The sequence below is a fragment of the Fundulus heteroclitus genome, chromosome 16 (assembly GCF_011125445.2).
Source record: "Fundulus heteroclitus isolate FHET01 chromosome 16, MU-UCD_Fhet_4.1, whole genome shotgun sequence".
In the NCBI taxonomy this organism is placed as follows: Eukaryota; Metazoa; Chordata; class Actinopteri; order Cyprinodontiformes; family Fundulidae; genus Fundulus; species Fundulus heteroclitus.
In genome coordinates, this window is record NC_046376.1 from 26,320,512 (window position 1) to 26,336,149 (window position 15,638).

General features: G+C 41.1%; 1 protein-coding gene across 1 annotated transcript in view; it reads left to right on the forward strand.

Moving 5' to 3' along the window:
• Positions 1 to 153: 153 nt before the first annotated feature.
• arhgdig (Rho GDP dissociation inhibitor (GDI) gamma) overlaps positions 154 to 15,638 on the forward strand; it is a 27,991-nt gene continuing 12,506 nt past the window's right edge. The window contains exons 1-3 of the mRNA XM_012873094.3: positions 154 to 543; positions 14,641 to 14,814; positions 15,368 to 15,451. Coding sequence (XP_012728548.2) covers positions 471 to 543; positions 14,641 to 14,814; positions 15,368 to 15,451 — 331 coding nt within the window. The 5' untranslated portion in view covers positions 154 to 470. The remainder of the gene's footprint in view (positions 544 to 14,640; positions 14,815 to 15,367; positions 15,452 to 15,638) is intronic.

Sequence of the window (15,638 nt, forward strand, 5' to 3'; positions counted from 1 at the left end):
TACGCCTGATTGAGTTGAAGCTTTTAGATTTCTCTGGGTTTTTTTTCTCTCCCCGCTGAACTTCAGATGGTGAAAGATAAAGCAGCAGAGAGAACCAGCTGATTCTCCTGTCTGCTGCTTCCCCCTCACCCTCCCTCCCTCTTCACTCTCTCTAACTCACACATCCACACCCACACCCAAGGATACCCTCACTGCTTCACTGCCGCTGTTTCCCCACACACTGCTTCCTTTTCTTTACCCCCACTCCCCCACACTCCCACCACCACCACCACCACCACCTCTTTTCACTTTCTGCCTACCCTCTCCAGCCGCAAACACGTTTTTATTAACGCTCCCCGGGGGAGAGATGCTCGCCTGACCCCGTCGCCGGGACTTGTGTGGATGCTGCATCCCTTCGCTCCTACTTTGCTGCTACCTGTGGAGGTTCCCTCGGTTCTCCGGTCCAGCCGTCTACAGCGCAGAGAGGAACCATGCTGGGTCTGGACGTGTGTGAGTTCGGGGGTCAGGTGCTGGAGCTGCTGTGGCTGACCATGTGCTACAGAGGTGAGCCGGGGATAACTAAATCGTTTTTAATTGCACTTGTTTTGCCTCCAGATGATCCATTTTTATTTATTTATTTATTTATTCTTGTTGGGGTTGCTTCAGAAGGGTGTGGACAGTTTGATGTTTGGCAAAATGAGCAAAAAGCCATCAGCCAAAAAGCGTCCTTTTTTTTATTCAAGTGTTTCTCTCATTTTTTATCACCTTCTTTTATTTAAAATGTACCTTTTATTTTTAATGATAAGAAAATGTGTGTGTAAGCATGCTGATACAGCAAGTGCAGGAGTGGAATGATGTCACCAACATCTGCTTTCACATCTAATGGTTATCCCTCCTTCTGTGTCTGCAACACACTCAACACAGAGCAGCTGTGTGTGTGTGTGTGTGTGTGTGTGTGTGTGTGTGTGTGTTTGTGTGATATACTGCAGCAGCTCCTGTGAGTAGCTAATGAAGAAATAATGCCGGGGTTCCCCACTGTCTCACACAGATTTGGAGTGTGACTTCTTTTGCTCCCATTATAGGAACAAAAGTGAACAAGGGGCAGGGCAACGCCAAACCTTACTTGAGGTCATTTTTGAAGACAGATTGTTGAATCGGGGTGAGGGGCGCCTTTGTACAAGCGGAAGTGAATTGGTAAACGAATGGCGTGAATTGTCAAAGTACATCAAGTTGCAGCCTCTAGTGAGCACCAACCGTGGTGCAAGGTTAGACTCCATTTAAAGGTTCCCTTTTATTTTATTGTAGATCCAAATGCACCTCACCGGCCAACCGCACACCTGCCTTTTGTGTGTTCACACCGGGGGGGTGAGGGTTCTCTGGTGCTACTGGTGATGTAAGGAGAGGGGGATGCTGTTGGGATTTTCAGGGCTTGCTTTGAACAGAAGGAAGCAGAGTGCTTAAAAAAAACACACCGACAAAACGTACTTACGCTTTGATTGTTGCGACGACCGACATAAAGTCTGCTTTGATGTCCAGAGCTTTTGTCAGAAGCCTGCATGCACTCACCGTGGGCATGGCGGTCATTCAATTTGGACTTTTCTTCCAGGTCGGAATGATAATGTGGCAAAAATAAAATAAATAAAAAAGTTAATAAATTTGGTGCACAGACCTACTTCTGTTGGGGAGTGTCCTTAACTTCCACTGATTTAAAGCATCTTTATAGTTGGACCTCCACCACATGCTCAGTTCTGACTAAATATCTGACAACTTTTCTTGACAGAGAATTGGTGGAGAGTTCATTTGAATTGCTTGACTTCCTGACACTAAATGGCTTCTAAGCATTTCAAGAGCCACCATTGATATCTTATTAGGATGAGAACCATATTATAACACCTGATGGAGTGCAAGTTTCAACCGTCTGACCCAAACTGTCACCTTACAGATGGTGGTGGCCCAGTTGTTAGAGAGCAGTGGGGTTGCGTCCTAGGCTGAAAGATTTGTGGTTTGACTCCCGCAGACTGCCACTGTGGGTCCCTGAGCAAGTCCCTTAGCCCCAGAATGGTCCCCAGAGGCTGCACAGTGGCAGTCCTCTGCTCCCTAAGAGATGGGTGGGTTAAATGCAAAGGACAACTTTCATTGAAATGTGGGTTGCAATGACAATAAAGATTATTATTATTATTATTATTATTATTATTATTATTATTATTATAAGAAAGCTCAGCTAAAAAAAACACCAAGGCTCAAGGCAACCATAATCTGTAAGATGCTGGACCACCAGTGCTAATGTCCACAGTGAAGGGACTTTAACATTAACCTAGAGTGATATGGTGCAGACTAAGAGGTAAGAACGTACCCCAAACCCAAACAGCTGGCCATATGGGAAAGGAGCATGCCTTGCGGGTGGTGGTATCTTATCATCATATGAGATGAAGATAGCCCCAATGGCAGGAGGAAAGGGTGAAAGGAGCCATGGTGAAGCCTTAAAGCCTAAGCAGTGTCAAGTATGGCGGCGGCTGCATCATGCTGAGGGGTTGTATTGCTGCCACTTTTTGCTGCATAAAATTGAATCAGGTTTCTTTGTAAAAAAAAAAAATATTTACAACTGTACAAATTTAGACACCATTAAACTATAATGTCTAATTGGAAATACACTGTGTAAGGGGATGGTCAACCTTCCTTATCAAGCATGAAACGTACTGCATGCCAACCCCTGTGTTTGGTTTGCTCTGGCTTATGTGGCAAATAGGGGCATATTGTCTCTCTTGAACCTTGAAAAACTGGAAACACTTCAGGAGATGACCTGGAGCCCAACAGAGCGTGTTTTCTCTTTTAAGATGATCTCTCTACTCCATTACATATTGCACATATTAAAAAGTGATTCCCCTGCTTGTTAAAGTGTGTGGATCATTTTGGATTTCTGAAATCTGATTTTATTTTATTTAATAATAATAATAATAATAATAATAATAATAATAATAAAGGCATCTCTCATTTAAATGCTGAAGCCCATCTCGGGGTCAAAAGGTTAACCAAAACTTTAGACTAACATTTTCCATATGCTCTCAGGGAGGGAAGTGCAAGACAATGTCATAGACAGTGAAGCAATGTATGTTTCTGAGGCTAAAGACATTATCATTATTACTCATTACTGAGGGAGCAAGACCTTAAAGCATGACGTCAACCCATGTCATAAAATGGCCTAAAATAGTTATAAATTGTATTTATAACTATTTATACTTATTTTGACTATCCGCTCTAACACAGAGTCAACCAAGTCTTTCTAGCACATCCATGTTGAATGTTACTGTACTAATGTATGTTGTCAGAAAACTATATTAAGACTTTGGCATCTTAGACCTCGTGGTAATGAGCTGCACAATGTGATGCACCTTCACCATTGTTGTCGTTTCTGACTGCGGTCAATAAGTCATGAGAATATGATCTACAATTTATTAAAACAGAGCAACGCTGACGGAAATGCAAGCAGATATAAATTAAATCATAGATCAATAATCAACACTCCTTATCTTATTTTCACTTATCAACTAAAAACCATCTAAAGACTCTATGCACTTCAACTCTGTAAGTCCAATAGAATAAGTTAACCCTTTTTTTACACTTTTAGTGGTTCCTGGATGTGAGCGTTGCCACCTAGAGACACAATAGCTATAAAACTTCAATAAGTGCTATGCAAAGGTTGCAGCAACAAGCCAGCGGTATTGTTAGTTAATGTCGTCCTGCAGACGCTCTTCGTCCCCTCTCATTGGCATCCACTCTATCTCTGTGTGCAAAGCATTAAACTTTCAGCCAAAGAAAAGGTCCAAAGATCAATATTTAAAGAGAAACAAACAAGGAGCTTTAATCAATTTTACTCTCCCATACCTTACAGTTGAGTATGATATAAACCCCGATTATCTATAAACATTGCCCATGCCAAGTACTACAGTCACCTGAGTGACAGGTGTTTCTGAGGGAGTGGCGCAGAGCTATTCATCCACTGATCACCAAAGAAATGTAGAGAAAATAAATTGTCTGCAAATGTTTTTTCTTGCAAAAAAAGATAAACTAAATATCTCTGTAATCTTTGTTGTGTTTTTTTTTTTTATTGCATTTGTAAATTCGACTCATCAAACACCATCGTGAACACTTGGCAAGAAAAAGAATTGGGAAAAATAAAAAGGAGAGGGAGCAGTGGATTTTGATTTGAACGTAGGAGGTGATATGAGCAGAAGATAAATGACATGACTAAGAGGCAAAAAAAAAAAAAAAATGATGAAGCCAGGAGAGAGTGAGGGGGCAGAGCTCTGGAAAGGTTTTGGTAACCAAAGAACGAGAGATTGGCGAAGAAAAAGAAAAAGAGAAGACAGCAGGAGAAAACGTTGGATGACTGAAAGAAAGAAGGATTAAATGTGTGTCGCCGGATGCTTTCTAGAAGCCGTCAGTCTTCAAACACAGACCCTCACAGCCAGCAGCAAGCAGGCTGAGTGACATCTTCTCCTGTCCATCTTCATTTCCCTTTTTTCTAACAACGTGCAGCGTCCTTATCCTTCCCTCTCTTTGGTTCCTTCTTTCTTTTGTGTATTGAACACAACTTTCTGCGTTTCATTCGTTGCATCTTTCTTTCTTTCTTTTTTTCACTTATCTTTCCCAGTCTCTGATAACCGCTCCCACTTTGACTTTGTCAGACGTATGCCGTTTATCTCCGCTCCATCACCTGGTTGGGATAAACGAGGCTGAGTGGGTGAGCGCACAGATACGAGACCAATCAAGTCAGTCAATTAGACAACCTGCTGTCTCATCAGGGCCGACCGAGGAGCTGAGGAGAAGCCGCCGCTTGTGTTGCAGGAGAACGACGTCGTCTTAAAATCAAAGCTGGCTGGCAGCAACTTTAAATGTGTGATTTACTTTTCGTTTAACGTGGTACTAGGTTCTAGTATAGAGAAACGTGACGCAGAAGTTCAGCTAAAAGCTAGTCGCAATTTGGCTACTAGAATATTTAAATGCCCTGCAAACAATATGCACGCAACATCTCACTTTTGCATCAGATTTCTTCATCAGTGATTTATTCACTAGTATGTAGCTCACTAATATATAGGATGCCTTGCAAGTTATATGCTGATATGGCTCATCAAACTCTTTTAAGTCACCTCTTCTGGTCAGGAGCAGTGGTTGTGGATTTACCACCTCTGGATAAACATCTCTGCTATGTGTTGTTAAATGAATTTTGTAATTATGCATTAGTAGACGATTATCCAACATAACAATGCTGCGTTCGATGTGTTTAAGAGCTTGGAATGACATCACAGAAAAGAAAGTCATGTTCTGATTCAATGTTTGAAAAAAACAAACAAAAAGACACCGGGATTTGCTTGCGGTAACCGCTGTAAGTTTATAAGCCGGTGAGAACAAATTTCTCTCTCTTTTACAAATAGATTTGTTAAAACACTGAGTGATACCAGATTACTGATCGTCAAACCATCAGAAGGGACAAAAAAAAAATGTTTTATACCAGCAGCTTTAAGCATATTCTGCATTCACACAGTCAAATTAAACATTAGAGTCATTATTCTGAATTTAAAGGTCATTCTTGGTTATTTTTTTAAGGAGTTAATTTTGTTCCATTATCGTTGCAAGCGAAAAACACGTTTTGTAAATGGAAATAAAAAAAAAAAAACTATTTGTAAAGAATGCAATTTGTAAAACTCAATCTGAATAAGAGACATTTGAACTTTTTTTGAAAATATAAAATCTGTGAAAAAAATGTGAAAAAAATTAAATATGATGATTTTTTAAAAAAAATCTAATCCGAAAAAATAGCAAAGTTACTCTCAAAGACTCTTCTCATTAAGAGGATTTTCAAAGTTTAATTTCTGGATTGCCTTTCTTTTTTTTTTCTTCAAATTTCCATTTACAAAACCTGTTCTTTGCTTGTAACAATTATGAAATAAAAATCACTCCATGTTTTTTAAACTGGGAACTTTGAAAATCCGGGAACCAAATAGAAAGAGAATGCAGCATGACCAAGCCACACGCTGTGCGCGCTGTGTGATGGCACTCCCCAATACGGCTTTAATAAACTAAAGGAAAGGGATATTTCTTTCTTTTGAGGATTTTTGACGAGTTTCTTTGTAAATAAAAACAAATCTAGCTAACTTAGCAAACTCTGGAAAGTCAAAATTCACAGAAAAACCTTAGAAGAATACAAATGCATGGGCACATAACTGGTAAAAAGTAAAGTGCTTTATTTATCATTATACATGCAACAAATTTACATAGAGGGATGGAGAATTAGTCTGAGCAGCTGCGACTGAGCTCGCCACCACTAATGGCCGACCTGACCAGCATGCCTTTATTAGTTGGTGGAAACATGCAAAACTCCATACCTTCCTGTGAGGTGAGAGTGCTAACCACTGGATAGGTGGGGTGCTAGTTCATTTAATTTTTTTGTATTGTTCGTCTTTTTTGACGTTACATCTTACCTGAAATTATACAATTTGAAATATCCAAGTAAGTTTCTTTCAAGAAACACTAATACAGTTTCACAATGTATTTCTATTGCTTTATGATGTTTTCTATTTAAATCTGTAATAGGAAAAACAACTAATGAATGCATTGGCTCATGCCAGGAACCAAAAGGTTTTAAGCAAGGTGCCATTCCTCCCTGGTATCTCACTCTTGGAGCTGACTCTGGCTTATTGCTTGCTAAACGTTTGCAAAGATTTCAAACACTGGACATAGTTTTCTTTGTTTTGTTTATTGGTATTGGATCAGTTGAGGAACACAAAGACATGTAGTAAATGCTATCTTTTCATGACATGTCATCTCAAGGCACTTTACAAAGTCAATTTCAATCAAATCCTACAGATTGGTCAAAAAGTGTCTTATCTAAGGAATTCCAGCAGATTGCATCAAAGTCTTGACAAGCAACATTCCCTCCTCCTGAAAGAGCGTCTGCATTGTCCATGGCTTTGCAGCAATCCCTCATACTGAGCAAGCATGAAGTCGTCATGCAATGCTTTGACCAAAAAAAACTGCACCCATTAAACAATTTCTATGTCAAAACACTGAATATTATGACGGTTATTTCTTTTTTAGCCTTTGAAGAGTTAGCTATTAGCTAAGTGTATCCTGAAACCTGCACTATGTCCAAAACAAACACGGTGAACAGGCTCCATGCAGTCAGCAGTGGCTTTATCAACGTTATTTACAAGGTAGGATAACTGCTGTAGAGAATAGAGACGTCAGCGCTTTGCATTGTGTTTAAGCACTGATGGGGTGTCCTTTGGTTCTGACAGATCGAAGCTTTCCTCAGATATGCTGCAAGTGACACATCAATTAAAAAGTTGTTTTGGCACCAAATAAAAAAAAAAAAAAAAGAAAGAAAAAACACTAACATTGTCTTGCAACGCCGAATGTTGCGTTCATCATTCTTCCTTTACTGCCTTTTCTTTCATTGTAAGCTCTGACAGTGGCTTCATAGAGACCTTAAGAGCTGCCTCTTTATCTCCTGCCGTGCACCTTTTTGTATACGAGTGTGCGCGGTTGCTTTTTCTCAGAGGTCTCGTTAAAGTATTAGAGCAGAGCGGTGACAGCGAGGCTCCGTGGACTATAAAAAAACAGTATATCAGTGCTCAGGGCACAAACACACACACACGCTCACTCCCACAGAGTCCCGACATAAAGAGAGAGAGAAAAAAAAAAGTGTTTTTCTGAAACAGTAAATGGTTATCTGGGTTAAGGTAGGAGGAGGCTGACGGGAAGTAATCATGAAAACAAAAAGATGAGGACTGCAGGAGTAAAGCTGAAGCTGAAAGAAGGATCGCACCGTTTTGGATGTTAGAACGCCCCATCAATGCCAGAGTGATTTAAACGAGAACTATTCCTGCCTTCTTCGCAAGCCTTTGTGGTTTTGATAAACACTGAACGTCATCCACGACTCAGTTAAGAGCTGGATAAGAAGATGAAATCTAAAACTGTTTGGGGCTGCTCTGCAACTCCGTGAGGACTGGACAGCAGACTTTATCCCTAACGATTTGCACAACAGGAACAAAACTGTTCCAGCTGCAACAAGCTGTATCCTGTTCTTGTAATCCTGAACTGATAAAACCCGAAAGAAATGGGACTCATCCTGGCTTCAAGCTGTTGCCAGGCAACAACAACAAAAAAAAAGAGAGAAAGAAAGCAAGCAGAAACGTATCCAACAAAGGCGATGTTCGAATATATGAAATGGAAACAAATGCGGCGCGTGCCACTTATTAAAAGCAGCAACTTTACTGCCGTGCTGAGCTGGAGAATAGGACAGATAATGATGAAGCGAGGTTCACTTGTTGCCTGTTTTCCCTGCAAATAACAGAGCCAGGAGTGGCAGAAGTTGAGCGAATCCTCGTAACACCCTGCTTTACATTACACAGCAGCAGACACATTTTATAATGACGATGGCACAGAAAAAAAAAAACCCTGTGGTAAGGTTTCTAAGAAACAATGGCTTACAGACACCTGAAACATTACTTTGATCTGACTTGTTGGACGTTTGAGTCACTTGCACTGATTCGAGTTTTTAATGAAATCCTCCTGGCGACAGATTGTTGGAGACAAAGTGATGCTTTTCGATTTAACTGCTGCATTTGACAAGGCGAATATCCTAACAACTCGCTTACAGCAGTGGCTGTCAGACACTTTGTCGCTGTGCACTAAATAATGTTCCCAAGTACAACCATATTGTCAATGCATTTCAAAATTTGGAGCTTGGCCGAGAAACCCCAAACTCAGCACCCAGATAATAAATGTAGTGAGGTCTGTCTGTTAAAATGTTTGAGAGACGCACATTCTTGGCTTGTATTGCCAATCATAGCAACACAGCAAGTAACAAACTAGCGACCACAAGCCTGTGCAGATTCTCAGTTATCCGGGTTGTCGCAACAGCAAACAGGCTTAAACTGGAGGCAACTGGACCTTTCGTTCTCAAAACGTTTCGACACCTATCCAGAGTCTTTGTCAATTGGCGGCTCACATTTAAGCAACCTGCAGTTGGAGCACTGCTTTTTTTAAGGACATGGAGGCCCATCCTCTAAATCAGATGCAAATCAATGACCCAACCGTCACTGTCCTGGGTTGATAGAAGCTGTTGCTTTGTGTGAGTGAAGTACTTGGTCACCTGAACGATGATGAGATGCTGATGTGATCTCTTTGAAACGTCTTGGAGAACGTAGCTGTAAACTCTGGGGAGTTGGAAGCTCAATCCTTCCCTCTGTTATTAATGGCTTTTCTCTTTTGACCACAATGGCTTCTTTCACCTCTCTTTCAAACCATCTGTTCTCCCTTTCCAAAATGTGGACTTCCTTGACGTTAAATCGCTTGAAAGAACTACAAGAGTTTAATTTCCTTCCCAGCCCTGACTTCTGAGACCTCTGAGACCAACCCAGTGATCGTCTTGAAGGAACTGAATGCTTGAAAACTATACGTTTTAAAAATTTTACCGAATCACTTAAATTGGTAACGATGTCACCGCTGAGTCTTCTCCAAATGATAATGCCAATAGCAAAGTATGGCAAGCCTACTCCCACAAACGTAGGTTTAGAAATGAATAGTGATTCTAGACGTGATGATCACGTCAGTGCAGTGCTGAAATCCAGCCCTTTCAGCTGCTATGACTGAGAAAGATAAAACTCTTCCTTCTAAAGATAATTTTAAAACTGTAAACTATGCCTTTATTGCTGCTTGACCGAGTTACTTTGTGTGTTGATTTTCTCTGACATCTTTTATTCTTTATAAATACTGTTGGCTTGCCTTGACTTATTTCCTATAACTACCTGCCAAACTATAGAGGAGAGAGACGGCGAAGTCCGTCTGAATAATTCATCCGCGACCTGGATGTGGAGGTTTTTTTTCCCTCGGCTTCTAATCAGGGATCGCTCGGAGGAACCTCCTCAGGTTCTGTGGTCCTGTCTGTGCTTTGTGTCGGCGTGTTTGTGTGCACGGGAAATGTTCTGCACTCCAGTGAGCTGTGCTTCCTCTCTGCAGCTTCCCCCCTGAAGCTGAACAGATTGCCGTGTTGATTTTTTCCCTAATTGTATTGGTTTAGCTGTAAATATCAGCGGATATAGATGTTGTGAAATCTAGCTTAGAAATGGTGCTAAAACTGCTGTTTGGTTCCATGTTTTGGAGCACAATGTGCGGGAGTTAACATTTACTTGTCTAAAACTGAGAAGATATATAAATATCCTCACTAAATTAACCATTTTCATAGCAGCTAGAGGCTCCAAGAAATAATATTAAATTACATTCTGAGGTAATGTATGACTATTATTAAGTTTTGATGTCTCGATTTGTAAGGAAGTAGAGTTTGAGTTTGTATGTTCTCTCTGTGCATTGGTCTCTCCTGGTATTCTGGAGTGGATATGAGAGTATGCATGATTGTTTGCTCTGTGTGTCACCCTGTGATGGACTGGTACCCAGAGATAGCCACCCTCACCACCTGCTTGATTATAAACAATGGATGGGGGATTTCCTGACGTATATCCCGACATTATTGTGCATCCTATCACAGAAACCTCTGACTTGGGAAGTTAAAGTAATCCGATGCTTTTACAAGAACGCATTCGTTATCCATCAGTTGCTGTCAAATCCCGGCTTGGGTCTGAAACAGATGGAGAACCACAGTAACACCGACTGATCTCTACAGGATGGGAAGGTTTTGTTCTTCGTGTTGATTTTAAGTGGCAGCAGCGTACGTGAGGTCTGGTTTAAAGAAAGAGAAAAATCATACAAGAATTATGTGTTTTTCAACTGTTTCATTATACAGACCCCGGTTGAAAGGCACGGCTTACTTTACATTTTTTTTTTGCAAAGTTTGGCAAAGATTTTCTCTCACGTGCATCCTTTTTTTTAACCGTCAGTATTGAAACACTCAAAAGGACTCGAGACTCTACCTTTCAAAGCGAGCAGTAATTGATTTGACAGGTCAGAAGCTTGGAGTTCAAAGAGTAGCTCTCAGATGCTGGGGAAGGAGGTTTTTTTTCTTCTTCTTTTTAAAGCGCCCTTACTGGTTTGAAACATGCAGTGTGTGTAAATGTGTGCATTTGCATGTCGAAGCGGGGGAGTACTGCAGAGTTTGATATGTAAATACAGCTCGGTTATTAGTATCTAGAGAATCCAGTGGCGGGCTGTGCGTTTCACACCTCGGCCTTCAGTAGGGCTCCATCTGAATCAATCCACCCTTTACTCACTATTTTATGGTAATAGAATAAACGCCTCTACTGAAGAAACAAACCGGAGGTGCACAAGTCTCCTTCTACTGCAGATACACCTATGACACACATAAAAAAACAACATTATTTAAGAAAATAGCTGAATTTTACTCACAAAAAAAAAAAGAAATCCAGATTATTTGTACACAAAATCCATCCTCCTTTCTAGAGGAGTTTGATTACTATGTTGTACAGATTATCTGAGCGTTTCGGTTCAATCAGGAAGTACAACCTGGCACAGGTTGTAATTCACTTTAGGGCTGAAAATGCCCGCTTGACTGAACAGTGAAAACAGGGATGGTCACAGCCAAGCACACATGTACAGCTTCTCCCCATTCTCTCCTTCACATTCTTCTCCTGCAAGAAGTCAAGGAGATCAGTGGGAGATTTTCCTCCTGTCATGTTTTCGGTTTGGTGAAGGATTCGAGAGGAGAGCCATGACAGGCCAAACAGAGTTCTCTAATGAGAAAAAAAACAAACCTTACAGTTGGTCTTACACAGGGAGGAAAGGACAAGAAGCATGTGCTGGTGAAGATTCACAGTCATCCAGGTCATGGTCATTCCAAAAAAAAGTAAAAAACAAAGCAAGTCTAGTTGCTTTGTTTTTTACTTTTTTTTTTTTTGGAATGACAAGAAGCATGGGTGAAGAACGATGTCAACAAGTGAGCTTAAATGCAGAGGCAGGGTGGGAGAAATGACAAGAGAGCGATCAGGAAATGTGGAGTAGCTGTAGAAGAAGGTAAGCGGGGAAGCTGAGGGAGGGAGACTCATGCTGCGTTCCATTTACCTCGGAAGTCGGAACAAGGAGCTGGGAATGACGTAACACCCAAGTTAACAGCATTCCAGTTAACACAGTCCGAGAAGTCTGGAGTTAAAAAAATACCAAAAAGTTTGGGATTCCAATACGGCAATGGACAGGAATGCTGTTGTGGTACGTCTTATAAACGCCCTTTAAAGCTGCACTGTCCACGTTCAAATAAATAAAGTTTTTTTTTCATCACTGCTTACTGTTGATGATGCGAGGAGCTTCCATACTGAGTCCGACAATCAGCTTTAAAAAAATTCTCTGACTTTCTGAGTGGGAAGTCCCGCTTTAAGGGCCGTTCGAGTTGATTCTTCCAACTCGGAAGTCAGATTTTCCGAATACGGACTGGAACACCACAGCATAATTAACACAAATGGAGCCATGTGGAGACACATAGAAACTGTCAGCCAAGGACGAAAACATGAAATAGCCTAATACTAAATATACAAAGAACAGAATACTAGAATAAACTAAGAAACTGATCACAGAAACACAAACTGATATGGAAAGACCTAAATGCAGATACATAAACAACAAGGAAACACTGAAAGCAAAAGAGAAAATCAAGGCCCAAACACCTGGAAATCGTTACATCTCCAAAGTCCTCTATGACATACATTACGGCATACATGGGCTCTGTGTTGAGCTGGAGAACGCTGCATGTGGGAAATCCTTCTTGTATTTCCTAAACTCTTGAGGGCCAAGTAGGGTGACAAACATCCGTTAGTTTTAAAAATGTTTTTGACAATAAATCTGCATACAAATCTATTTCTTCTACTCCTTCGGCCATTGTGAGTGGCCAAAACACCTAGAAAAATCCGGGTGGAGTCAGCTGTTTGGGCCTGGATGGTTTTTACTGCTGTTAAGTAATAGACACACAAGCACAGAGGAGTTCATGGGAACATTTGTGTCTTCCCAGGTCATCAAACTGCCTCTCTCTCCGCAACTCTTTGGTGATTCACACAGCGTCATCTCATTATGAGCAGTAAAGGAGAACCAGAGGATGTTAAACAGGGCTGTTAGGGAAACATCACAGAGAGCGTCTCATCTTCTCCAGATAATTAGGAGTTCTGCGCATGCAGCCGGAATCTCTAATGAACCGTGATGTATGCCGTTCGAGCTAACGTTGCACCGTTTTAGTAAAAATAATCAAGCCAACCCAGTTCCATTTTTTCTGAAACAACAGAATTCCCCCCGTTTATTACGGTACCGTTATAACGCTGGTGCTATCCGCTCGGATCGCTCTAACCACAAACTTGTTCATGCCCGCAAGTGCAGATAGGGGCTAGATGTTGAAACGAAATTGCAGCAAGCAGAAACCATCATCGGAGGTCTGTGAGTATCAGTGTTGGATCAGATTCCTAGATGAAATCAAACCCATATGGCTGCAAATGGCCTGCATAAAGTAATGGGTTACGCAGACAGCGAGCCATCGTTTTATGTGCTGCCTGAGCACAGAGCCTCTTAAAACACAGCAGAAATGCATCTTTCTGATGAGATGTTTGGGGTAAAAAATGTTTTCCATTTCCAGATGTACTAAAAACAGACTCAGCAGGATATCTTTTATTACTGCCAAGCATCAGAATTTGAAGACGTAATCTGATGTGATGTTAATGCCACAACACTACATTACGATGACATATTTATACAATCTTGTCAGAGAGAAGTTTCCTAACTTTTGTAACCGTAAAAATATTTTTAAAGAGTCGCTGATTTTTGCCAACCGTGCTTCCAAGGAGGTTTCAATGGGTCTTGACAAATAGTTCTCCAGGCTATCTGAGGGTCTTCTGAGGGTTTTCTTTGGACTTTGGTTGCTTCTCACTTAAAACACAACGAATCAAGCACTGACTCAAGATTTTTGCACAGTGCTGTAAATCCTGTTAATGGTGGATCTAGATGGCTGAAAGGTCGCAGTGTGCAGAGCCGGTTTCGGGGTTGCATGAAACCTTTGACAAAATTTTATTAGGGGCATCACTTGCTGTAAAGCTCATTAGCCAAAACAGAGACTTCCCTTTTTATTGCCTATGTTTGATTTTTGTTATTTGCATTTTTGCCATTCTGCGTTTAACATCACCTTTCAGTTTCGCATCAACTAGTAATTAGCCGATAATCAATTTGACTCTACAACATGTTATGCTTTGTATCAGTCACTTTACAATATTTATTGAAAACTCAGCACTTTTAAACATGTTTTTTATAGGTATTGTAATAACCCTAATTTACAGTGTATTCACAGGTTTTTTCCCAACAAATTAGACTTGAACTTTGACTATTTTATTCATAGTCTATAAACTGTAAAGGTTTTCCTTAAATAGTTAAATTCCTCCTAGGACCTGCAGGCCAACAGGGGGCCCAAAGCAGTCATAAAGTTTGCTTATACCTTGGGCCTGCCCTAATCCGGTGACTGAGAGAATACAGTTATATTTAAGAAACATCTATTCTAGCCCAAGTGTCAAATAAATGAAAGCGAACACATTTGCAATGATGCTAATAAGTCAGCTGTTAAAATAAACACTGATTTATATACAATATACAATGTAAAACACTGCAGCACACAAGAGTAAAAAAAAAAAAAAAATCTTAAAATGTCTTCTCCCATCATCTTCAAAGGTCTGCTGGCTGACAAGACAAATTTTGCCATAGAGGAGGAAGATGATGACAGGAGCCTGAACTACAATCCTCCGGCGCAGAAGTCGCTGCAGGAGATCCAGGAAATGGACAAAGATGATGAAAGTCTGGTGAAGTACAAGCAGACCCTGCTGGGCCCAGAGGCGATGAGTGCGGGTTAGTGAGTGCCTTTGCTTACCTATTGTTTACTCTGGAGTCCAGCTTTGCTGCAGAGGAGTTCATAAAAAATATTCCCTCACTACAGGCTAATTGCTCTGTGCATAACTCTGACACACACACACACACACACACACACACAATATGCAACAACAGACTTGCTCGCCTCAGCATCTTTAACCCAGGGGCCGGGCTGCGATAGCCGACATAGCTCTGATTCCTTGATCGCTGTAACACAACGCCACCTCCTCTACAGCCTACCAGCTCTGTGTTCAGTCGGCAGCATCTCCGTAAATCAGAGGATGGCAAAGCAAAGACGGCAGGAGATATCAAGCTGTAAATCCTGGCTTGTTCAGTCGTAGCAACGCTAGAGACACGCTCTAATTTAAGCTGTCAACGTGTAACACGAAAGCAAGTGCAGCTTTTAAATGATTGTCGATGAAATTGAAATAAAAGCATCATTTTCAATCCTTTAGCCGCACCATCAACTTAAAGTTTTTTTTTCTTTGTGTCACTGCTAAACATTAGTGACTAAACCTTTTGTCTCCTCTAGACCCGTCTGAGCCAAACGTCCGAGTGACCAGACTGATCCTGTTGTGTGACGATGCTCCTGAACCGCTCGCCATGGACCTCACAGGTACCCATTCCTCCTCATCTCCAGCTCCTTGGGTCTGATTGCTGTGGCTCACTGATATAGCCCGAACCACCACCCTGTGATGTCACAAAAATGTTCAATTACCATAAATACGTTTGCGTGGCAGTATTTATGTGACTGGGAGAGCTAAATGTTTGCTCAGAGGACAGCAGTGACATTTTCCGCCCGG